Source organism: Peromyscus californicus, unplaced genomic scaffold (genome assembly GCF_007827085.1).
Source record: "Peromyscus californicus insignis strain IS unplaced genomic scaffold, ASM782708v3 Scaffold_2__1_contigs__length_46816999, whole genome shotgun sequence".
NCBI classification, from domain to species: domain Eukaryota; kingdom Metazoa; phylum Chordata; class Mammalia; order Rodentia; family Cricetidae; genus Peromyscus; species Peromyscus californicus.
In genome coordinates this window covers 19465320-19491674 of record NW_026294540.1, presented here as the reverse complement: position 1 = coordinate 19491674, position 26355 = coordinate 19465320, and the positions used below count along the sequence as shown (strand labels likewise).

Genomic DNA, 26355 nt, shown 5'->3' with positions numbered 1-26355 from the left:
ACTTCCATGGTGATCTCATGGGTCTTTTTCTTGGAGAGGATGTCTCAGGATCGATGCCTGGGTCAGCCACCTCTGTGGAGTTCAGCCACAACACAGAGTAGATTTCTGTTTCATTACCACAGTAAACAAAAGGCCTCACCAGGGACTGGCTCCGGGTCTTTGCAGAGAGAATCAAATATTGGCCAGGAAGGGACCTCCAGTAGGCCTCAGGGAACTGGTTGGCCACCTGCCCATCTGCCCTGGGCCTTCTGGTCACTACACCCCCATGGAACCCTAGCACAAAAAAAAGGTTCCAGTGCATCCCAGCAATCGCTCGCTCTAACATGCTGGAGTACAGTGACTAGGAATGTGGTAGTCCACCTGCTGTTCTCAGAGACACGGCCCCTAACTCAAGTGAGATGGCCAGCTTCCCCACAGGGTTCCATGACCTCCCAGTGCTGGGGTGGAGTCCAGGAATGTCATCTTTTCAATCCTGGACACTAACGTTCCTCCCTCGAGACACGACTGGGACCCACAGAGACGGCAGGAAAGAAGGTAGCCCAGGCCTCCCAGCCAGGCAAGGGTTACAAGACCCATCAGCCTGTGCATCCCAGACTGTGTTCATTTGCATACTCTCATATTCTTTCAGCCGGATGCTGTACATTCGCTGAATACCCAAGAAAGGCCCGGAGGTCACAAACCTAGGCTTCATGGGTGACCAGAGCCGTGCATCTGGGAGAAGCAGGAGGATTTAAAAAATTCCCATCAGAAGGATCAGTGGCTAAAAGCACTTCCTGCCAGGACTCCGGATGATCTGAGTTAGAACTCCTGGACCCATGTGGTAGAAGGAGGTGACTGACTCCTGAAGGATGCCCTCTGACCTCCAACTGGGTGCCGTGACATCTGTGTACATGTACATATGCATGTGCACACAAGCACATTTACACACACACACACACACACACACACACACACACACACACACACACTGAATAAATTGCAAAAGGAAAAAGAAATCTGGAACATTATAATACCCACATTATGGTTCTTTTTTTGTTTATTTGTTTGTTTGTTTGATAGAGGGTTTTTATGTGTAGTCCTGGCTGTCCTGGAACTTGCTTTGTAGACCAGGCTGGCCTCAAACTCACAGAGATCTGCCTGCCTCTGCCTCCTGAGTGGTGGGATTAAAGGAGTGTGCAGCCACCTCCACCTGACTCCCATCATTGGTTCTAAGAGCATAACAGGACTGCTACAGCTCTCTCTGCACGGGCCTGAGGGAGCCGGCCGATGCCCACTCTGCACCCAGGTGAATTTGGACTTCTAAGACTATGGGCACCTTCCAATGCTCTTCTCTACAGGAGGCCTGCCAATCATAAGGCATGTTCAGAGGATACAGAGTCACTTACCTGTCACTTGTCCCATAACTGTCCATGGAGAATGACATGGAGATGACACAGATGAGAAGAGGGCACCCTGCGGAGAGATGGAGATGTCACACGGCATGTTCCCATCCGCTTCTGTCCACTGATGCGTGTGTTCACTCATGGCTGGCATATGCCCTGGGGACTATGGCTGAGCACTGGGCACAGAGCACTGTTAGACACAAGGATCTCTCAGGCTAAGCCAGAGGTCACACATGGTCACATTTACACAGCACCTTAGTTTGGTTCTACCTAGGAGCCTGGGGGTCTGTACAAGGTTTTGGGGCAGGGTGGCCCATAGTGACAAGAAGGGACACTAGGCATCCTCTGTTTGGGCCATGAGTCCTAGCTAGGTCAAGTTGACCCACAAGAAGCATGTAGGAGCAGTTGAAGGCATTTTTGTGTATGTTAACAGGGATATGTGTCCTGGACATTCAGTAGGCAGAGGCCCAGGCCTCTGCTGAACACCCCACATGCCACAGGTTGGCTCCCTGTGCTGGTCTGAATAGGAACGGCCCCCACAGACTCATGTGCTTGAATGCTTGGCCTTTAGGGAGTGGCACTATTAGGAAGTATGGCCTTGTTGGAGTAGGCAGGGCCTTGTTGGAGGAAGTGTGTCACTGTGGTCTTAATATGCCAGCTTTGAGGTCTTAATATGCTCAAGCTAGGCCTAGCGGGGCAATCTCCCGCTGCCTGTGGATCAAGATGTAGAGCTCTCAGCTCCTTCTCCCGCACCGTGTCTGCCTGCATGCTGCCATGTCCCGCCATGATCATAATGACTAAACTTCTGAAACTGTAAGCCAGCCCCCGATGAAATGTTTTCCTTTATAAGAAGTGCCGTGGTCATTGTGCCTACTCACAGCAATAAAAGTCTAACTAAGATACTCCTTAAGAGAACATGAGTTAAGAAACCACTCCATAGCTATAGGAAAGTGGACAGTCCAGGGCCAGCCGGACTAGACTATCAAATATACAGTCCCCATACTGCCAGTGTTTGAGCCCACAACTCTCTAGCCAGCCATTCTATTTCACATCTATGGGGCCCAGAGACTGACTCCTTCTTGGCTTTCAGGCTTGTGACCCATGACTGGCTCAATGGGCCATCAATCCCCGTAGCCACAGAAATTGATTGAAAGATGAACATGTGACCTGGATGAACCAATCAGACTCCAGCAGGGACTCAAAGGCAAGACTGCCTTTGATACTGGGAAGAAAGAACTCTCTCCTCATGGGGTTGCAGAGAGGGCAAGGACATTGGTGGGACAGGTGGGGCTTGTGCAGCCACCTTGGTACCATGGGGAGTTACGGAAAGCTCAGGCCACTGCCAGTGAGGATATCAAGAAAGGCAAATTTGTGTTGTGGAAGCCCACGGATCAAGACCCGAATTTGTCACCAAAGACCTATATGAACCATGGCTATATGAACCATTAAATTCCCTTTGTGCCTAAGCCACTTTGAGCTGGATCTGTTTTACAAAACCTCGTCAGGCTTCTGGAGAGGTGATGGAAGCGAGGTCGAAGAACAAACTAGAAAAACATCTAGACCAGTAATTCCCACGGCATTCTGTCTTCCTGCCAAGAAAAAACTCCAGGTCAAACTGCTCTTAAAGCCAGCCAGCCCAGAGAGAGCTGACCGCTCCCTGCACTTTAAAAGTTCAGAGGATTGATATATTATATATATTCAGATGTGAGTCTCCACCAGGAGGAAGTTGCTCAGCGTTCTTTAGCTCAGTTGTGGCGTGGGGTTTCACTCTGGAAACATGGCTGTGCTTCCCCACCTCCCACCCCCAACACACACACACACACACACACACACACACACACACACACACCTGAGCTTTCAGGATGATCCCTCTCAAATTTTGCAAACTTTTCCTGCCACTCGGCATTTCTACAGGCTCAGGATCTGGTACCCTTTGCCACCTCTGCAGGGGGTGGGGGGGTTGGGGGTTGGGGGTGGGGCAAAGAGACCAAAGACCTGGCTCCATAGTCCACCATAGGATCCCTCCAAGGAGAGTGTTCAAGAGGAAGGGGGCTGGAGAAGTAGTTCTCAACCTGGGTGTCACATGACCCTTTCACAGGGGCCACATATCAGATAGCCTGCATATCAGATATTTACATGACGGCTCATAACAGTAGCAGAATTACAGTTATGAAGTAGAAACGAAAATAATTTTGTGGTTGGGGGTCACCACAGCATGAGGAACTGTATAAAGGGTGGCAGCATTAGGAAGGTTGAGAACCACTACAATAGAGGAAACTATTTCTCAGCTTCAACTGGCTTGTGTGAGAGAGAGCAGCCCAGTGTCTCCACCCCACAGCTCTCTAGCGCCCCCTGCAGACGGAGAGCTTCATGCCTCCATTCTCTCTACCAGGATCGCGGTTTGGGGTCTAGCCTCATCTTTTTAAGACGTTTCCCCCACATCTCTTCCTCTGAGGCAAGGACCAGTTTAACCCCAAATAAATACAGGAGACATCAGGGAGTCTCTTAAGGTCAGCACTGGGAAACAACCGGTACGGTGAACCTGAGGCCGCCTCAGCCTCCCCTGCAAGTGCCACTGGGCAAGGAAGACTGCTTCTCTGTGGTGATTGGTGGGAATATTGGCGATGACTCTCTGCTCCCTCCCGGATGCAGCCACAGCCTCAAGCATCAAGAAGTCCCCATCTTGCTCTGGAAGGCACATCTCTTACGTCAAGATCTCATAGTCCACTCGAGATGGCAAGATGGCCTCTAATTCTTTGGATGGTTGAAGTGAGGGCTGGTCCCAGGTCATGACTTTATACTATCACCTGGTGACTGATGAACAGCAAGATGGCGGACAGACTGCTCAGAAGACAGTGCACATTGGAGGGGTGGAAAGCCCAAGGGCTTCATCCACCCATCTTTCTATATATATATATCTGTCTTAATCCCTCTCCCTTTCTTTTTCCTTCCCTCCTTCCTCCTCTTTCTTTTTCTTTCTTTCTTCCTTCCTTTTCTCCTTCTTCTTCTTCTTCTTCTTCTTCTTCTTCTTCTTCTTCTTCTTCTTCTTCTCTCTTTTCCTTCCTTCCTTCCTTCCTTCCTTCCTTCCTTCCTTCCTTCCTTCCTTCCTTTTCTGCTTTGGGAATCTGATTTTGTGTGTGTGTGTGTGCGCGCACGCGTGTTTTTGATCAGAAATTAGGAAGAAAAGTTCACAGACGGACAAACCAGGAGAGTGGACACAGACAAAAGACAACAAAGAAGCCTGAGTTGTGGGATCAAATGACATCTGGCTCCCTTCCTGGGGTCACACCAGACCTCCTGTGCAGCCTCGGGGAGCTGGCTGAACCTCTCTGGGCCTCCGTGACCTCGTGGTTCATGAAATGGAGTCTGAGAAGTGCTCACATGGGGCTGTTGCAAGGGCCACATGAGATGCACAGGAACAGTAAAGCCCTTGGTGTGTGACGCTGATCCCTGTCATAAGCAGCATCCTGGATGACTCAGATTCCTCACCTATTCCCACCAATGTCTCATCCGGAAGCGTCTTCCCCTAAACCCCAGCTAACTTGTGCCACTCTTCTGTGGGCCATCTGGAGTTCTTCTGGCCCTGTCACCATAGACATATTCTCTCTGGGTCGAGATGCACTCCTCTTAGGAACATGGTGACCTTCCAGAAGACCCAGCCTAATGCCAACCCTAGAGTTGGCCTCCTAAGATCCCGGTAAGGGTGACAGACATATTTGGGAACCACTGCTGGGAAGTGCTGGCAAGAACCAACAGAAGACTTGGGCATCCCCCAGGAGATTACTGAGGCCACCTTTCCACATTTCTGTTGTTCCACATGTGGCAAATGTGCAGTCTGCCCCGTGAGGCTCTTGGGACCTTGTTCTGAGCGGCAGGCAGAAGTGGTATGTGCTTCTTACGGGTTCAGTACTGAATTCCCAGCACTGGCTCCAGGTGACGACCTCTCCACTATGGAGTCTGGGTTCTTACCCTCTCACGGGCACTGTTCCGTGGTGGACAGGTCTTACAAACCCAACACTAGTGCTCAGCGTTTGCACTGGCTGGTGTGATGTCAACTTGACACTAACTGGAGTCATCAGAGAAGAGGGAGCCTCAGTTGAGAAAAATGCCTTCATGGGATCCAGCTGTAAGGCGTTTTCTTCATTAGTGATTGAAGAGGGGAAGGCCCAGACCATGGTGGGTGGTGCCATCCCTGGGCTGGTGGGCCTGGGTTTTATTAGAAAGCAGACTGAGCAAGCCACAGGGAGCCAAGCCAGTCAGCAGCATCCTTCCATGGCCTCTGCACCAGCTCCTGCCTCCAGGTTCCTGCCCTGCTTGAATACCTGTCATCACTGTTTCTGATGAGGAACCGTTATACGGGACTGTGAGTGAAATAAACCCTCCCCTCCCCAAGTTGCTTTTTGGTCATGGTGTTTCATCACAGCAATAGTAACCCTAACTAGAATAGCATTTAAACCCAAGCAAAAGCGGGAAGCCGGTTATTAGCGCAGCACGGCCCAGAAGGCCCTGATTAATATCCCACCACCACACAGAGGCCGAGATGGCTTCCTAAATAAAAATGCAGAGGAAGGCAGGCCTGGAATGGACTTCAATGGGGTCTCACCCCAGATGAGGGGGGAGTCACAGAAGACATCAAGTGCCATGGAAAACAATAAACCTCGTGACATCTCTCCGTGCCGAGTCGGTAATCAAATTCCAGTTGGCTGCATCCAAATGCAGGCACCAGCGTCCCTCATCTCCCCAAGGACACAACCTGGTCCCCTCACTTCCACAAACCCCTGTCCCCAGCTCAGGGCATGTCTGCCAACAAACCTGTAGCTGACGCCACACCTCCTCCTCCTCCCCCCCATCTCAGCTCCCAAACAGGAATGGATTTCTAAAGACTTCGATTATGTGCAGGCTGAAGCGCTGCCCATGAGAGATCCAAGGGGAGGAGGCTATGTTTCCCATGGTCTCTGCCTGCCTCGGGGTCTCCTGGGTCAGCTCCAGTTCCTTCTTCATTAAGGGATGGGGGCTAAAAAACCTGCTGCCTACAGACTGCCTGTACTTAGGCTCGAAGCCAACCCTGCCCTGGCAGGATGAAAGACACAGTTCATGGGCTCCTGATGAAATTAATTAAGGGCAGGATGTTGGGAAGATGGATGGGGGCTGCAGGGGTCAGAGCTGCCTGGAGTTCTATTTGTAGAGAGCTTGTATCAGGGCTGCAGACTGAGTTCTGTGAGGACCATATATGTGGACATCAGAAAATGCCAGTCCCTGCCACATTGGGAAGCAGGATATCCTGCCTCCTCATTTTTTCAAAGGGGCTTTGCCATTGTAGGTAATGTCCCTCGGTGTTTTTAATATTGGTGAACAGCTCATTTTTCTCCAAGACTGGCAGATCAAGTAAAATATTCCTCCAGGTTGGATAGAGTGGATTGTCACACACTCACACACCATCATACGCCCACTCACAATCCACTCACACACCCATCACACACCCACTCACCTATCCATCACATATCTACTCACACTCACACACACCCATCACACCCCGCTATTCACACACTCACTCATGATCCACCCACATACCATTGCGTGCATGTGTGTACACACACACACACACACACACACACACACACACGCACGCACGCACACACCACTCTACCAGCCCTGATCATCTGCCTCTCTCTACCAGAGTGACCAATTTCCACAAAGAAACCAGTAAGCTGTAGGGAGGTAGTCATCCATGTCTGTTTCTAGAACTTTCCTAACTGAAGTCAGAAGTCACTGGAAGGAGCCACCCTCCAACCTGGGCAATCAGGTGGACTGAGGGAGCAGGTCACATTTGAACCAGCCTCACTGGTGGGATGGAGAGCAGTGGACACCCAGCCTTGTATCAGACATATCCAAAAGCACCCAGCCTAAGCAGTAAGGCAGAATGGAAACCATGGGGCCAGCGGGTACCAGCTGCATGGCCTGCAGCAGTAGGAGGCAGCTACCCACCCACATCCTCTGTTCTAGTCTCTCCAGGGAATCCCAGGGAAAGTGTCAAGTGTCAACGCCTCCACTTCAGCCTCAAATAAACGACATTTACCAACTCCAAGCGCACACAGTAAACACGGTTAATCTGCTGTTTGCATAATGAGGGCTGAGAAAATTAAACCCATTTGAAGAAAAGGAGAAACAAGCAGCAGCAGGTCTCTGATGCCTGGTCCACATTCCCCAACAATGGCGAATGTGGAGGGTGCCCAGCCTCAGTGCAACACTGGCAGGAAGTGGATCCACCCGCGCTGGCGGGCGGGGGGGGGGGGGGGGGGGGCGGGCGCCTTGGGATGGGCGAGAGTCCATACAGCCAACAAGCCAAGACCGGGACACTACGCAGGCCATGGCTCAGTGAGACGATGGATGATAAAGGATCCAATTTTTGAAACTTTCAAAGTCCCCTGTAAACTTTCCTGAGTGCGCAGCAGATTGAGATAAACGGTCTCAAGGACATCCACAAACATCACTGTAAGAATAGGGAGACCAGCCGGGCGGTGGTGGCGCACACCTTTAATCGGAAGGCAGAGCCAGGCAGATCTCTGTGAGTTCGAGGCCAGCCTGGTCTACAGAGCGAGATCCAGGACAGGCTCCAAAGCTACACAGAGAAACCTTGTCTTCAAAAAAAAAAAAAGGGTAGGGAGGCCAGGGACACTTGAGTGGCTTACTGCTTACTGGCTGGTGACATGAGCAGGGCTCAGCCCTTCCCATACTCCCCAGCCCAGGTCTGCAGGGTATTCGTAGAGGGCAGAGCCAAAATCCCTAACCCTCAGCTCTGCATTGGAAAGCTCCATTCTAAGGAAGCCATTGACACCCACGCTGCTTGACACCCTCCAACCCCAGCCCGAAGTGTGTTTATCCATAGAGATCTGGCAGCTCTCTGTGTCCTACCTCACTGACTCTCAGGGTAGAGAGGAACATTCTGCAGACCAGAGGCCACTGTCCCTTCCCAGAGCCCTATGAAGAACAGCATGACACCAGGTGGCCACTGTCCTCACTCTGTTCCGGCATCTCATACCCTGCTAGGAAATGTCAGGCCAGGACTAGCTTCAAGCAGTCAAGTAACAGAGCAGCGAACCAGCCAGTGGCAGGTAAGCACTGGAGGATGCTCAGAGCCCTGAACGATCTCATCCAAAAACACCAAATACTCGGCCAAGGTTCTAAGCCATACAGGACAGCAGAAAGTGTGGCCCACACAAAAGAAAGGTAGCTGAGAAACTGCCTGGGAGGGGCCAATGTCATTGAAGACGTTGAAAGCACTAACTAAAGCCACCAGCAGAGTGTGACGGCCATGTCTCTTCAGAGTATCAGATAGCAGATGGGATTTTTTTTTTTTTTTTTTTTTTTTTTAAGGAGAAACAAGGATCAAATGGACACTCTGGAACTGAAAAGTATAATCACTGAAATGAAAGCATCCCTGGAGGAGCCAGCAGGGGCCAAGCAGCAGGAGGAAGAGTCTGGGGGACTCAAACACCACACAGACTATGCCACATGACAATCAGAGCAAACAGGAGCCAACAGAGTCCCCAGAGAAACGGAGACACCCTAGGACTTCTGGCAGGTGCTAGAGAGTGCCAGAAAGGAGAGCAGAGCGAAGCAGGTGTCTGAAGACATCATGGCTGCTTCAACAGCTGATAAGGACCAGGAAGAATGCCAGGGAGCGCAGGAGGGAGGCAGCCTGGACACGATTGAGTGCAAAGGCTGAAAGCAAGTGAAACCGCTGAACAGCACAGGAGAAAAGCAGCCCTTCAGCTCCAGGAGCTGTCAGGATAAAGAGCAGACTTCAGGGGAACAGTGGAGATGGAGGTAATGAGGGGCCACTAAGCGACCCAGGGAAAAGAATCTGGGTCCGGCACAACCACCTTGTAAAACGAAGGTGAGACTGATGTGGCTGGATAAATAATCATCCCATCCAAGCATGCGATTAGAAGGCCTGCCTCGACAGCCGCAGAAAGGGAAGAGAGTGCTCCAGGATGAGAACTAGCATCAGAAGGGGAAGAGAGTGCTCCAGGATGAGAACTAGCATCAGAAGGGGAAGAGAGTGCTCCAGGATGAGATCCAGCATCAGAAGGAGAAGAGAGTGCTCCAGGATGAGAACCAGCATCAGAAGCGGAAGAGAGTGCTCCAGGATGAGAACTAGCATCAGAAGGGGAAGAGAGTGCTCCAGGATGAGATCCAGCATCAGAAGGGGAAGAGAGTGCTCCAGGATGAGAACCAGCATCAGAAGGGGAAGAGAGTGCTCCAGGATGAGAACCAGCATCAGAAGGGGAAGAGAGTGCTCCAGGATGAGAACCAGCAGCACCAAAGGCAGTGACATGCACAGACATGCACATCAGTGCAGACACAAAGACACATGAATGCACACCTACAGCAACACAGACACACACACAGACACATACAGAGATACACAAACGCATGGACATGCATAGAAACGCAGACCTACACACACACACACACACACACACACACACACACACACACACACACACACACACACGGCACCGATAAATTACGGAATTATAAGCAACAGTAGAGTTGTGTGCCCTCTTTTTTTTTCCTTCCTCAATTGAGTTAAAAAGCAATAATATCAAATGACATTTATAGAACTGCATTATTAGGCCCATAACAAATAGAAATGTAATAAGCTTCCGAGGCACACCAGAGAGGGAGGATGACAAAGCCGTGTTGGAGCACGGTGACAAAGCCAGATGGCAATTCAGACTCACAGGGACAAACGCAGAGGGCCAGACGTGGTGCGTCCAAGGGCTAATAGGACAAACGCTGCGGATACACGCCCCGTCTCCTTTCTTGGCTTCTTCTAGCAAGGCGAGGTTGATAAAGTAATATTACAGCCTGTGCCCCCTCCCCATGTAGATGTGATATGTGTAGCAATAACCACAGAAAAGAGGAATAAAGTAATAGAACCACTTAAAAGCAGCGTTTCCGTGTTGCGCTGTAATTTAGTAAGAACATAAAATAGATTTTAATATTGCTGAAATGCATACAGTAAGCACGGGGACACAACCACTAAGAAAACAACCCAGAAAATACAGTGGAAAACTCATTAAGAGAATTAAAATGGTGCGCAGGAAAGCACCCACTTAATTCAAAAGGAGCCAAAAGGGGAGACGCAGGAACAGACCAAGTGACGGTCAGCACCTCACTTCAAGTAATGGGTAGAGCAAAGAGAGGAAAGATCTAGGCCAAAACAGAGGACCCGAATGTCACCTTGAGCCAGCTAAGCCTGACACTGATAGAACACACTATCCAACAGCAGAGAGCGCATTCTTCCCAAGATGACGGGACAGTAATCAGCCGTGAGACAAACCTTGATCCCAAGATGATGGAACATTAATAAGACAAACCTTGATATGTTCGAAAGTAGAATCATGCTGACCATTCCCATCTTCACCAATGTCACCCCACAACCCGATCCCCCATCCCATCCCATCTCCACCTGATCCCATCCCATCTCCACCTGATCCCACCCCATCTTCACCTGATCCCACTCCATCTCCACCTGATCCCACCCCATCTCCACTTGATCCCATCCCATCTCCACCTGATCCCATCCCATCTCCACCTGATCCCACCCCATCTCCACCTGATCCCACCCCATCTCTTTATGACCCATCTCATCTCCCCCAAAGCCTGTCCCACACTCACCCACTCTGCCTCATTGCCACTAAGACCCACACCTGGCCCACCTTCTCCCTCCCAACTCATCTTAATTGGTTCAACCCCTACCATCTGCCCCACCCCTACCACATACCCCAGCCTATCCCTGCCATCTGCCCCGCCCCTACCACATACCCCAGCCTATCCCTGCCATCTGCCCCACCCCTACTACATACCCCAGCCAATCCCATAGTAGTAGAGATGCTTGCTGTCCTCTGACCCGAAGACCTTTATCACCATGCTGTAGAGATGCAGTCCCTCCACCAGCATCCAAGCAAAGGCACTCAGAAAGAAGTAGTGCAGGAGAACAGCCAGCACCTGGCACGGGACCTGGGAGCCAAGCAAAGACGCAGGGTGAGGCCACGGACCGCACAATGGCTGTGCTTAGGTTTTTCTTCCCAGTGTCTATTTCCTGGACACCGCTAGTCACATGACCTCACTTTCATCCCGGGGAGCCAAGGCTCAGTTTCTCAGTCCCAAGTTCTTCTACAGCCTCTGACTCTGCCGCTCACTCATGTCCACTCCTAGCACCGGAACTCAAGAAAGGACCCCCAACAAATCCTCTCCCCAATGTCTCCTGAAGAGACACCTAGGTGCAGAGGGAGGCGCAGCTGCGGGGTGAGGATCAGCACCTACTCACCGTGCCAGGCTCCACACGGAAGCTGATGAGCAGCAGAACCTGGGCCACCAGGACAGCAAAGGACAGGTTGGCATGGATGTGGTAACGCTGGTTCCGAATGGTACTGACAGAACTGAAGACAGAGAGGCGAGTGTGAGTCCCAGAGTTCAGCCTTGACATCTGATCCCCATTCTGGTCCCCTACCTTTGAGAAACCATGGGTATCTTTATGGCTTCTACTCCTCCATGCTGTCACTCCCTGCTTGGACCCTCAGCAGCTCCCTATGACTCTTGGCTAGCATCCCAGGTCCTTCCATAGATCCAACCACCCTGCACAGCCTGAGCCCTGCATGACAGTCCAGTGGTTCTTCTAACATCCCTGGGCCATCTTCTGTTTCACACCCTCCACCCTGGGGGAGTCGGGGTGGGGGGACTCATCTGAATTCTGAATTAGAACCTGCAGAATATACACCCCATGACATCATCAACAACATTGAGGGCAGCAGGGAGGGAGAGAGCTACTTGGATACAGGAGGATGGTTGCAGGACCTGCCATCCTTTTCTAGTCATTCCTGGCAAGGCTCTGCCTGTAGGCTTGGATGGCCACCAACAGGGAGAGCTTCCTAGCCTCCCGCCCCAAGATGCTCACCTCTGTACTGTCTCCTTGCACATGGCAGACTGCGCAAGAAAGCATTATTTATTCTTTGGCTTTCTCGGTTATTGATGGGCCCCATCCAAAGGCACTTGTGCATGACTTGGCCTCAAAATCAGACATCATAGCTTGCTGAGGAGCGGAGAGTCAAGGATGCCTGTGCTAACTCTTGCCTGGCTCAGATCCCCCCAGAACTCCTCAAGTGTCGGTGTGGGACTTTCCAGACCTTTCTACTGACCCCACTCCACAGGCCCTGCTATTTCTTTATATCTTCCCTGCACCTCAGATTTTGAAAGTGAATGTCACTGGAGAGCAGTCACATCGTCACATCTGGACCCCACCTAGCACGGCTGGGATATATATACCCCCAGGGTCTTTAAAACCAGAGGTATGACCAGAGTGGCAGGATGCACAGATATTTCCAGTAAGTTGCTAGGCCTCTTGGGGACACAAGGAGAGGGTGACTCACGACAGGACTGCAAAGGTGACCAGCGTGGCAGCCAGACAGAGAACCGACAGAGAGCAGCCAACGTAACTGATGGACGACAGCGCCACCTGGTGTCCACGTGTGAGCTGCAGGAACAGAACAAGGTGTGGGTGGCTGGCCTTGGACCCCATTCCAATGGCGGGGAGGGTGGTGCCGCATGATGCCATAGCGCTGACCCTGTGATGCTGACCACCGAAGCCTGCCTCCTGCCCCAGTCACAGGCAGAGAGATATACCACACTGGACTTCAGGGTTGACGTGACCCATGCTTCAGATTGCTTGGCTTCCTGATTTAGGCTACCTGACCTCTTCTACTACGACACCCCCCCCAGACTCAAGTCCGTTCAGCCATGTCTGAATGGGTGACCTAGGGTGACCAGAGACATATGCCTCCCCTGGCTATGAAATGCAGGAGATAACAGTGATGGGCTTGAAGCGGGGAGGGGGGTGTGTGTCAATGGATTCGCAGACATGAAGGACTCAGGAAGACCACTCACAGCATGTTAGATGAGAGGCTATATTGACTTGCAGAAGGTCAGCTCCCTCTCTGGCCCTCAGTTTAAAAGCATCGCCAGCCCCCAAATTGACAATGTGCTTTTCCTCATTGGCAGATACATGCCAGCCCTTGTTTGGTACCTTCTCTTGAGTCGACACCCATTTGGTCACCTAGATGGACATCTGTTGTGACAGATCATCTTTCATGGCAAAACAAGGCATGTGTAAACAGAATTTGCACCCCCACTAGAGCCCAGCAGCCCAAACCTGAGTGTTCCATCCATTCCCTAGCATCCAGTACCCATCTCTGTTTTGTTGAAGCTGGTTCCTTCCCATCTGTGGCCCTCAGAGATTATGCCCAAGTTCCAATGGATGCTAAGATCCCTCCATGCTGCTCTCTGGCCCTGGACAGAGCCCAGGTACAGCCAGACCTTGAGAGACTCCATGGTTCCCTGGGCAGCTCTAGCTTGGCGACTGTCCCTTATCTTAAGCAGCTCTAGCATTTGCTGACCACAGGCAGGAGCCTTGCTAGGGCTGAGCCTGGGTTGTCATCATTCTGTGTCCCATGGAGATGGATACCCAGTGCAGGTGCAGGTGGGCATGAGCCACCTAAGCTGCTGTGGCAGAATGGAGGTTCCCTGACCTCTCATGGGGTTCATCAGACACGGAGTCTAGGCCCCCTCCAACTTAGGTCACCTCATAAAAGCCAACTAGGGGGTCCAGGGCTCCAACACTTCCTCCTAGGAACCGGGAGTCTCTATCCCATGAACCACCTGGCTTACCGGGAAAACAAGACGTATCTGTCCTTCGCAGTGAACAAAATTCAGGACTTTCATCAAAAGCCAGGAGGCTCCTCAGGGCTGAGGAAGTGGCTAAGATGTCCATCACGACAGGGAACTAACTACCTTCCTGGCTATAGGGCAGAAGCCAGGACCTGGAGTCCTGGTGGGAACTGGAACCACAGCAGGATACAGTCACTCTCCTAAGAAGCACGTGTAGCCCACAGTGATTAAAAACCTATTGGTCTCTTTCCCCATCATCTGCACTGACTGTCGGAAACTAAGACCAGCCTTCAGTGCAAAGCCAGGCGAGGATGGAGGTAGGGAACCCATGGAGCAAAGACCCAGGGCCAGGTGTGACATAGGTTCTCAGGACTGAGTCCTTCATGAACACTAGGAAACAAGGACCCTCTCCCTGGGCTGGCAGGTCCTGACCCCAAAGTGCTGGGGGAAGGAGGAACTGCAGACAAAGGTCCCCCTGTTTTCCAGTTCATCCCAGAAGCATAGCCAGGCAGCTTGAGACAATGGGATGGGTTTTAGCATTAAACTTCTTGGTCTTCGGGTCCATCAAGAGGACTTAGCCCACAGCACTCAAATGGGGATGGGAAGAGGTGTGTGACATCTCACCCTTGTCTGAAATGGCTGGAGAGACAACCACCACTGAAGCATGCCCCCCCCCCACGGAGGTCAGAGTCCTGGGGAGACACGGCAGTGGGCCACATGAATGTGGCTGGGTCTGTATGCACCTAGGCGGAGCAATCAAGATACGCGGATTCGTTTGTAAGAAGGGAGCAATCTTCACCCTTTGTTCAGAGAACAAAGAGGTGCTTGCTGCCGGCTCAGACAGCATGTCGGTGATGATGGGAAAGCCTGCGTTCGTGCTTGCGTGCGGGACCCAGGAGACAGGAGAGAGGGAGAGGGGAGATGTTGGTTTGCTCTCTACCTGGTGTGTATAATCTCTACAGGACCCACAGAGAATTCCTCCACTTCCTCATGCATCTTCCATCTGGTCCTCTATGGGGTGCCCTGTCCATAAGGATGCTGGGACTTAGGCTATGGTGAACTTCAACCTTGGAGCCAGAGCTGCCCACTCTGGCCATCCTCAGCCCTTTGCTCCATTTTGGGCCCTCTAGGATGGAGACTTCCCTCTGCCTCATCTGTCCTGTCCCTGCACCTAGAGCCACCAAGCCTACCCCCTGCCCCTTGGGGGACGAGTCCCATCCTGAAGGCAGCCTCCTCCTGAAATAGGATCCCAGAAGAGGCAGACAGGCCCCCATCTGGAGAGAGCTCCCCCTCCCCCCCAGTTTCAGAGCGGCTGATGCTTAATGAAGATTCTAGGATAACATCGGCACCATCCGTGTCTCTATTTCAACTGCGGCATCCTGGACCTGGCTAGAGGAGCTGATGTCAGGGAGTCAGAGGTGGATCCCAGAGTAAGGAATGAGGGTGGGGCTCCCCAGAGGTTACCCGGCAGCCTTTTATACACTTCGCTTTCATCTCCTCTGTCCCAGGTGCCCTTCTCTCCTTCCCTCCCGGGCTCTCCTAAAAGCAGCTTGCACAGTTACCTCTCCTGTGACTTCCTGGGCTCACTGCCATGGCCCAGGTGGCCCAGGAGCCTCCCCAGAGCCTGAAGGGAAAGATGCCCGACAGGGAGCAGCCAACAGGGAGGCTGCCACGGGGAGAGAGTGAGAAGAGGGGAAACAGGATGGGGGCCAGACACGAACTTGAGGGGGGAGGCAATGGGAGGGGACAGGACAGGGAGCAGAGAAGGTGAGGCAGAGGAGAGTCTGCTCTGAGGCCTCTCTCTAGCCTGCACATAATCTGTGCCCTTCCACGGGTGACATTGGCATCCGGTATCCCCTTCAGTCACTCTCCCTACTTTGTTACCGAGGCAAGGTCTCCTGCTGAAGCCAGAGCCAAATGGGTTAGCCTGGTTAGCCAGCTTGCACCAGGGATTCATCCGTGCCCACTCAGTTTTTCTTTGGGTGGCTAGGGACCTAAACTCTAGTCCCCACTCGCGCGGTAAACGCCTTATTCACTGACCCACTTCCAACGCTGACACTTGAATGTAAGAGGCCACAGTCCCAGAGGGAGTGGCTAGACCTATCCCCGCCCCCTACCCCCTACCCCACCCCCATACTCCTCTCTCTACCCCGGGTGAGCCCTCACAACCAGGACAGCCCTAAGACTCTCATGCTCCAAGCTCATTCTGTGCCAGGCATGGAGTTCAGAGGCTGGGGGCTCAGGGCTGGGTGTCAGGGGATGATGGCAGGTTCCAGAGACTGAACCCTCAGCTGCGTGCTCAGGGTTAGGGACTCGAGGTAGGGTGCTGAGGCTGGGTTCCCTGGCTGGATAGTGCCCACTCCTTCCCCTTCTGATATCTGCCATGGGCCTCCAGAAGCAAGTCCCGCCCCCTCCCCCCACCCCTGCACCCCGCTCTGCTGCAGATGGTCGTGGAACTGAGTCTCAGCAGACCCACACAGCACATGGCGGGGAGGAACCCTGTGTGTCCCAATAGCTGGCACAGTTGACTTATAGAGGGGCTAGCACTGAAGACCCACAGCCCAGGACAGGGACATTTACAGGAGGTTGCCTACGCATACAGCCTGTTTGTGCCCAGTCCTCATACATGCCCCCAACCCCAAAAAGCAACCATGGAGCTCTGGCTATGCCACGTTTCTGGAACCACAAAAGCAGCTCACACAGTGGTTGTACTGGTCCCATCATTCCTTGCTTTCACACCTACACACAGGCCCCCTTCGTGGCTGTAGATGACTGCCACTATCTTGGATCCAGGCTAGAGATGGTGCACTGGCCATGAGTGGAAAGGGGTTCCACGACAGCACCCCCCACACACACACACACACACCACACGCAACACCAGCTTCAGGGCAGCATTGTGTGCCCTGGCTGTGTCCTTTCTTTCCCACCGTGGCCAGATTTAGAAATGCCCCCAAAAAAACCCCTGGCATTGGTTTCAGGACTGGATCCCTCTGAGTCAGCAACCACAAACTCAATGTCCTTGAAGTGCCTGGAGAGACTGCAGGAGACCAGCTGAGGCTCCCACTCAGAGGAGCATGTGGGGCCACTCTGCCCAAAGATCACTCACCCTTCATCTCAGCCCCTCGGAGTGGCCAGGACATCCTCCCCTCCAGACAAGAATGAAAAGTGTTGCCGTCTTCAGCACAAACTGAAGGTGAACAGCTACTGCCCATAGTAGGGGAAAGTGATGGAGATAAAGATGATCTGGACCCATGAACCCTTTCCCTGAAGGGGCTGGGATAATGCCTCCATCCCCTCCAATATCATTTCTGGTCAAATTCAGCTCAGTGTGGCTGGGTCTTCTGCTCTTTAATTAAATTTAACTAATTTTTCCACTCTGTGTGTGTGTGTGTGTGTGTGTGTGTGTGTGTGTGTGTGTGTGTGTGTGTAAGGCATGTGTATGGTGCATGTGCACATGTGTGCTTATATGTGGAGACCTAAGGTTGATTTCAGAAATCTCCATCCCTCTTCCACCTTATTTATTGAGTCAGGGTCTCTCAATCAAACCCAGAGCTCTCCCATAGGCCTAGTCTAGCTTGCTTGCTTGCTCTGGGGATCCCATCTCCACTGTTCAAGGTTGGAATGACAGATGGGCCACCACCCCCATGTAACATTTATGTATGTTTCCGGGAACCGAACTCTCGTCTTCATGCTTCCAAGGCAAGCGTTTTCATCACTAAGCCTCCTCCCTAGCCCCGTTTTACTTTTCTAAAAACCAGACATCGAGACTTTCAGATCAGGTAGCTGAAGCATGAAATTCTGATGCGAGAGCCAAGCCTTCCACATTCAAACTTCATGAACACTTGAATGGCCAAGGTCAGCCTCAGACCACATTCTAGGGTCTCCTGGAACATCATCCTGGGGTCTCCTGAGACATCATCCCATGGTTTCCCAGGGAATCATCTTGGGGTCTCCTGAGATGTCCTGGATTCACCTGCGGCATCATCCTGATGTCTCCCGGGCCATCATCCTAGAGCATGCCTCCTAGCATTGGCCCACCAGTCTACGTCACTACTCAGGCATGCCTCACTGTCTGTCGAGACTGCACAGAAAGGCCACACTCACTCAACGAGGAAGACAGAAGCCTCCAGAAGTGAGCCCCTAGGAAGAAACCAGGAGGGGAGAAGGGTTCGACAGACCACAGAGAGAAAAAGAGATGGGAACACGACGGGGCAGGAGTGCCCAAGCGCAGACTTGAACCACAAATCCAAAGACCATGAGGGGGAAATTGGTGCCCAGGAGGAAGCTGGCTTGGTGTCAAGGACATGAGGTCATTCACACCACCTTTTGAATTCCATAAGTGTGCCCCGGGCTTGGCTTCGCTTGTGAGAGCTGCCTTAATTTCGTTAATGTTCATGAACCGTTCCTTTTAAACGGGGATAATTTTAAACCATTTTCAAATCAACCTTTCCCAGCAATGAATAGATGTGATTTTTCTCCCACGAAGACACCCACAGGCTGTCTAAATTTGGTGTCACCAATACTGACTGGTGACAGATTCATAATATAAATGAGTCTGGATTTCCTCCTTCTTCTTCTTCTGTTGTTTTTCCCTTTTTGACTTTGTAGATTGGACCTCTCTTGGGACAAATGCCAGGCATGAGTAGCCGCTCCCTGGAGAGTACACATCCCTTTGTGTTGCTCCTGGGTAGGCCAAAAAGGGGTATAATATCCCTCCAGCATATGGAGGGCCCAGAGGAGGAAGCTCCCTACCCTGGTGTCATTTGAAATGTCCCCCAGTGGTGTGAAAGCCCCTGTCTCCCTCAGTGAGCCTAGGGGTGCACCTGTACCTTCCCTCTGAGCGGTCTTTGGCAACACTCAGGTTCCCAGCCAGCACGCTGGATGCTCACTTGCTTAACTGCCTACTAAGAAGGTACCTCCAAAGGCAACATCACTGGCCAGGTACCTCCTCTGCTGGCCCTTGATGTGTGCTTGCTGGATGCCATGGACTCATTTCCTGCAACTCTGGAGCATCTTCCCAGGGCAGCTCACAGCTGCCTGCTGATCTCCCCTCCAGGCTTGTGATCTGTGTCCCATGTCCCCTTATGCTCCCTTAACCAATGTAGGTTTCTATGTGAACCACATGTCAGACTTCCCGGCTTGCTCTTCAAAGATGTTAACTGTGTCCAGCCACCTCCCAGATAGGAGATCACTTTGTAGACCATCTAGATCTGCTCCGAGGGTGGCGGCAATAGCTGCTGAGACCTGAGGACCAGGCGGGGTCTACGTGGCACTCACCTGCAGCGGGACCACTTGCATGAGGATGGCGAAGTTGGTGAGATGCGTACAGCGGCACACTGAGTGGGTGAGGTTTCCCTCTGTGAGCGCACAGCCCTGGCTTGACCAGATGCCTTCCCCGGAGCTGAGGGCACAATGAATAGGCATGATCAGTGGGAACAATAGAACCCCTCAGCCCCACAGGCTCAACAGCTCACTAGTTAACCCTGACATCAGGGTGCAAACCATCCTTGGGTATTAAAACTGGGAAGACACTGGGACAGAGAGAGGCCAGAGCCACTGCCTCAGCTTGGTCCACTGAGAAAGCACCTAGACCCCTCCCAGCCTGGGAGGAAATGTGTGTGGCCCAGAGTCCAGCTTGGGAAACAAAATACTCAGGGACTCATGAGTGACCTAAGGAAAAGCATTACAGTTCTTAAACGTGTGTCTGGAGGACAGATACATAAAATGCAAGGTGTATAAATAATATATACATAACTAAAATGCAGTGCATACAAATATGATATAATGTGGTAGATATGAAGCTAAAACTCCTATATAACACTTTAAAAACCTTGAGGCTGGAAATAGGGTGCCGTGGCTAATGTTACTCGCAGTGCGACTATGAAGACCTGCATTTGATTCCCAGCCCCCGTGTAAGAAGCTGGGCATGGTCCTATATTCTCCTGTAACCCCAGTACTGTGGGCAAGTGAAAGCCAGGGGATATCTGGGATTGCCAGTCCAGCCAAAAAGAATGCAAGTTCAAGATTCAAGGAGAGACTCTGACTCAAAGGAATAAGCTGGAGAAGTATCGAGGGCACTCGATGCCCTCTACTGACCATGGCATGGTTGGGCATGTGCAGATACACATACACACACACATACACACACACACACTACACATGTGCACACATTATTGTCACTTTAAATTTTATTTTAAGGATTTTATTTTGTGGGGGGGCTGTGCGCGCGTGCGTGCGTGCGTGTGTGTGTGTGTGTGTGTGTGTGTGTGTGTGTGTGTGTGTGTGTGTTTGGGGACTGGGGATATAGCTGCATGTAAGTACAGGTGTCTGCAAAGGACAGAAGAGGGCATCAGATCTCCTGGAGCTGGAGTTACAGGTGATAATGATGATGAGCTGCCACATGGGTGCTGGGAATTGAACTCAGATCCTCTGAAAACCAGTCTGTGCTCTCTACCTCTGAGCCAGCTCTCCAAGCCCCCAAAAATTTATTTTAAAAGTAATCCTTGGCCAGTGTGTACCGTTACACGCAAAAGTGGCACACAGGACATCGTGATGGTGTGCGGGAGGCAACATCGACCCGGTTTCTGTGAATGCACACATAAATGAATGTGAATTACTAAGGACACTGACAGCCTCGTCACAGTGGCCTCCAAAAACCAGGGAAGGAGGTCAGGGGAGGAGGCTGGGGTCAAATGGAATGTTTGCTTTTCTGTAATGTTCTAGTCTCTAATTGCTGTTGACGCTATGATTTCTCACAGTGACACCCAGGCCAATAGGCGCCTATGCCAGCCGGTTAATCTTTGCAGGGAGTGTGGTGGTTGCTGGCATTGTCCTGTGTGAACTTCTCTGTCCTTTCAAATGCCAAACAGGTGTCTTTGTCCGAAAAGGCAAACCTGTGTCTCAGTTTGAGGCAGGAGCCCCGAGTCTACGGAGCCGAAGGAGCCTGAGGCTCGGGCTGTCTCTCATTTGTAGTCCACTATAGTTCCTCCTTCTACACTGTGGGGGTAGCTGCCTGGAGTGAGGGAACTCGGGACCTCAATCTTGCACCCCTGACAATATCCAAGGACGAGACCACTCAGCTACAGCAGTTTTATGTTCCAAAGAGGCCTGTAGCCCTTGCAATAGTAACCTTGTGGCGCGGGTGAGGGGGGTAGGTGGGGGGAGTGGGGGGGAGTGGGGGGGAGTGGGGGGGAGTGGGGGGGATGGGGGGAGCCCGAGAGTGTGGGAAAGGGGCCGTGGTGTGGGCACCGCACCTGGTAACTGAGATTCAGGGAACAGCAGCTTTCTGGGTGGTTCTCATGATGAATGAGTCACCTCCTGGGGGAGGTCAGAGGCACCCAGCTGAAAGCAAAGCCTGGGCCAGTGGAACCACGTGTAGAGAGACCAGATCCCATCAGTAACTCCAGAATACAAAGGCGTCGTGGGCCCCTCCCCCACCCCACATTTGGATCTCACTTTCCCAGCTGTGTTTGACACAGCTACTTTGTATGCCTACTTAACGCAAGGATGCCACGTTTCCATTTGAGGTGACCCTGAGAATTCACAGGGGTGGACACAGTCAGGATGGTGGACCTGGCCCTCGGCTCTAGCGAAGGGTGTGCAGACAAGCCTTGAAAGTCACGTCCCAAAACTGAACCCTGAAGGTGTGACTCTGCCCTAATCAACCAGGGAAGCTGAGTTGTGAGAGGTGTCACCTCTGTATGGGATGGAAATCCGTTCCCAAGGGAGGTGGTGGGGACGAGCGGGAAGCTTCCCAGTTGTGTGCACATAAATCTGCACAGAAGACAGCTGAGCCATTTCAGATAACATCAAAAATATGCACAGCCTGTGACCTGGGACGTCCACGTCAAGGCAGAAATATGGTCACTCGGGTACATAAATACAATGTGATGTATATAAATACAGTAAAAGAAACAGGTATCGGTAGAGGCAGAACACAAAAGAAAATCGTGTGGAATGGTGCAAGAAATGTCCAACTAAAACACTTCCATATATTTCTTATGAATGCAAGTGTATATGACACATAAATTATTTCAACACACATGCATAAACTCAGGGTAAGATGTAAAAATAAAAGAGGTATTTGTCTTTTTAAAATGATGTTTCACCTTCAAAAATAAAAAGAATAATGTTTTGAAGCCCGGACGTGGTGGTACACGCCTGTAATCTTAACACTTGGGAGGCTGAGACAGGAGGCTTGCTGTGAGCTCAAAGCCAGCCTGGGTTACATCGTAAATTTTAAGCTAGCTTGTAAAGTGAGACCCATCTCAAATGAAAAGGAGGAATGTGAATATATTAGGGGGTGGGGTGGGGGTATAGTTCAGTGGTAGACCATGTGCCTAGCATGAACGATTCTGGGTCCCATCCTCAATCCTACAAAGTAAATAAGTAAATGCATGTATACCTAAATATTAAATATACACCAAGAGAGTCTTTGTATAATTTCTTAGAGTATTAATCTTTTCCAAAAAGTGACCCGCGTCGCCTGGCAGGATGGCTGCTCAGCCATTAAAAGCATTTGCTGTCAAGCCTGAGGACCTGAGTTCGATTGATCTCCGGGACACATAGGGTAGGAGAGAGCTGACTTGAGCTGCAGGCCATCCTCTGGGCATCCCACACACACTCTGGAACACTTGCACCTATGGCCAACTACACATGCACACACAGACAGGAAGTATCTTTAAAATTATAACTGATAAAAAATGCAATCAGGAAAAAGTGGCCCAGAATTCTAAGACCCGTAAAGGTATCTTTCAACAACGAAAGGGAGCTTGTTCTCAGACGAGCAATAACTGAATTTACTTCTGGCAGGCTCGCAATACAAGGAAGGTTAAAGGGACATTATAGCAGACAGAAGTGTGGCTCTGCACAAAGACATAAAAATAGCTACAGATGGGGTCAATGTAGGCGTCTGTGGCATGGCTCTGGTCTTGTCTGGTAACTGCTCTACAAGATAGTTGATCGTCTGGGGCAGAAACGAAAGAACCTGCAAAGATCTCCTAAAGACAGTGCAACCTCACAAGCTATGGGCAGGAGGAACTGCCGATGTATTCATTACATCTTAGAATACCTCTAAAGTGCTAGGACATCCATTGCAGGTAGACACAGGGCATGCAATGTAAATGGTCTGAGCAAGCCTGTGAGAGATGGTCTAAAAGCCCCACTTTTAGTCAAAGAGGAGGAAAGGAAAATGGTGGGTGAAGATATACTAATTGAAAGGGTAGAGGGAAGCCTGGAGAAATCGCTTGGGAATTAAGAGTACTGACTGCTCTTCTAGAGCACCCTAGCACCCACATTGGGAGGCTCACAACCACCTATAACTCCAGCTCCAGGAGATCCAATATCTCCAACTTCTGTGGGAACCTGAGCTCATGTGCACATACCCACAGATGCAGACACACACATATCCCTAATTAAAAATAATAAAAACTTAAATATTTTTTTTTGGTTTTTCGAGACAGGGTTTCTCTGTGTAGCTTTGCGCCTTTCCTGGAACTCGCTCTGTAGACCAGGTTGGCCTCGAACTCACAGAGATCCACCTGCCTCTGCCTCCCGGGTGCTGGGATTAAAGGCGTGCGCCACCACCGCCCGGCTAAAAACTTAATTTTTAAAAGGGCCGCAGAGTTGTGTTTAAATGAGATGGTGCGGACCTCAGAGTAGAGCTTATCTTCCAGGGCAAAGAAGGATGTACCACAGACAAGAGCAATGATCCCAGGCCACCATCACAGTCCACACGCCTCCTCTGAGTTCACTGTTCTGGGTCATCTCTTTCTCAGGTCTGTCCACTCCATCTCTCAGACCGAACCCAGAACCTCATGCATGCTAAGCAAGTGCTCTGTCACTAAGCCGTATCCCCCACCTCCCTTTTCACTTTTTATTTTGAGACAGAGTCTCACTGAGCTGCCGGGGCTAGCCTTGAACTCTCTCTGTAGCCTCAGCAGGCTTTGATCTTGCTGTCTCCCTGTCTTCCTGGCCTGTGACTTTGAGCCCAGCTTCCCACTCTGGGAACTGGTTCCAGGACCCCCTCGTGGAGACTAAACGCTGAAGAAGCTCAAATATTTAAAGTGGCCCAAAGTTTGCATAGAGTCCCCACACACCCTCTTACATTCGTCTCCAGGTGATGCATAATATCAAATGCAATGTGAATGGCATATGGACAATTATATCATGGAAGGAATTATGACAGGCAAGAAGTCCACACATGCTCATTACAGGTGTAATTCCCCGCCCGGGCCTGGACATTTCAGGTTTGTGGTTGGTTGGATATCTACCACAAAATTCATGGGGACTGAGGGCCAAGTGTGATTGGCAGGACAAGTTAACAGAACAGTGGCAAGACCAGAAGACCTGAGCATAACTGCTACTTCGTGTGACCGCGCTGACATTTATGGAACTCCTGCCACAAATGCATCGTTTCCCAGGACCACTAGAGCATGGGTTGTATAAACAACTTAAAACGCATCTTAAAAACCCAGGCTGTAGGAAGTACCTTTTCAGATCATAAAATATTTAATTACAAATCAATAAATAGCGGAAAGGGCTCCAGAGAGTTCCCCCACTGTTCAGAAGTGAAGCAGCTCCCTTCAAAATGAACTAAGGGGCCGGGGAGAGGGCTCAGCGGGTAAAGGCGCTTGCCATCAAGCGGGACGACCTGAGTTCCATCCCTGGGACCCCACATAGTAGGAGAGAACTGACTCCCCAGGGTTGGCCTCTGACCTCCATCCAGATGCATGTCGTGGGGGAGAACATTTGAAGTGGATGGCATTGTCCTAGATCTCGGTCACATGATGGCACAGCTGTGTTCACTTATCAAAACCAAGAGGACTATGCTTTCAAACTGAATTCTCCTGAATACATAATAAGGAATCATTTGCAAAGTGGTCTGGCTGGATGCGTGTGGTGTGGCCGTCTCTGGGAACTGGGGCTGAATAGAATTGCTCTGTGCGTGCATATCATCAATGTCGGTTGATACCATATCTTGGCTATTGTGAGTAATGCTGGGTAAACATTCTCTCTAACTTGCTGACTCCACTTTCTTTGGATGTGCACCAGGGGTGGGTCTCATTTCTTTTCTTGAGGAATCTCCAGACTGATTTCCACAATGGCTGTACTAACTCGAACTCCCCTTTGCTCCACACCCTGGCCAGCATTGCTGTCTGTTGTAGTTAGTTTCAGCTGTCAACTTGACACAACCCAGAAGCATCTGGGAAGAGGGAACCTCAGCTGAAGAACTGCCTCCACAGACTGGCCTGTGGCCACATTTCTGGGGTATTTCCTCACTTGCTAATTGATGTGGGAAGGCCCTTCCCACTGTGGGTGGTGCCATCCCCTAGTCAGGTGGGCATGGGTGGTATAAGAAAGGTAGCTGAGCAAGCCAGGGGGAGTAAGTAGTGTTCCTTCATGGTCTCTGCTTCAGTTCCTACCCTTGGCTGCCCTCCATGATGGACTCTAACATGTAAATCAAATGAACGGTCTCCTCCCCCATGTTGCTTTTGGTCAGAGTTTTATCTCGGCAATAGAATCTAACCAGAATGCTGGCTTTTGGCCTTTTTTTTTTTTTTTTTAAAGTCAAATATATCATTTGGTAACAAGGAGTGAAAAGAAATTCGTGTGCATGCGTGTGTGTAGGTAGGTACACATGTGTGTGTGCAGAGGTCAGAGGTCAGCTTTGGCTGTCATTCCTCGGGTACCATCCACCTTTTATTTTTGACAGTCTCCGACTGGCCTGGAGTTCACCTTTAGGCTGAAGGACAGCCCCAGGCATCCTCCTGTCTCTGACTCCCACCACTAGAACTACAAGCCCATGTCCCCTTGTCTAGCTTTTGACATGGGTTCTGGGGAGTCCGACTCAGATCCCCATGCTTGCACAGCAAATATTTAACCTACTGAGCCATCTCCCCTGCGCCAAAAAAGGAACTCATAAATCTTCTTCTCTCTTCTTGTGGCTGACGGAATTGTGGTGGTCAAAAGGCCAGCGACACAAGAATTCCCTCGCAGGCTTGCTCTTTTGCAGAAATGAGAAGGGGCCAGAGTTGCTCCACTTGCAATTATCCTCCAGACAAGAGTCCCGACTGCTGGGCACCCAGTGTCTCAATGGCTGCTACAATCTCCTTCTTGTGTTATTGGAATCTGTGGGAAGTTTCACTAATGTGTTCAATGCCTGTGTCCCCAGCCGGCTCTCAGGAGCAGCCTGTATTCCAGGGCTGTGAATACGCCCCCCTCAACCCTGGTTCATGCTTCT

At 51.1% G+C, this 26355-nt stretch overlaps 1 protein-coding gene across 1 annotated transcript in view; it reads right to left on the bottom strand.

The window, feature by feature from the left end:
* The window catches only part of Adgrd1 (adhesion G protein-coupled receptor D1), a 120208-nt gene that overhangs the window by 14756 nt on the left and 79097 nt on the right, over nucleotides 1-26355 (bottom strand). The window contains exons 15-19 of the mRNA XM_052755524.1: nucleotides 19392-19515; nucleotides 12821-12924; nucleotides 11722-11833; nucleotides 11258-11411; nucleotides 1386-1452 (exon numbers count right to left, since the gene is read on the bottom strand). Of these exons, the coding sequence (XP_052611484.1) occupies nucleotides 1386-1452; nucleotides 11258-11411; nucleotides 11722-11833; nucleotides 12821-12924; nucleotides 19392-19515 (561 nt within the window). The remainder of the gene's footprint in view (nucleotides 1-1385; nucleotides 1453-11257; nucleotides 11412-11721; nucleotides 11834-12820; nucleotides 12925-19391; nucleotides 19516-26355) is intronic.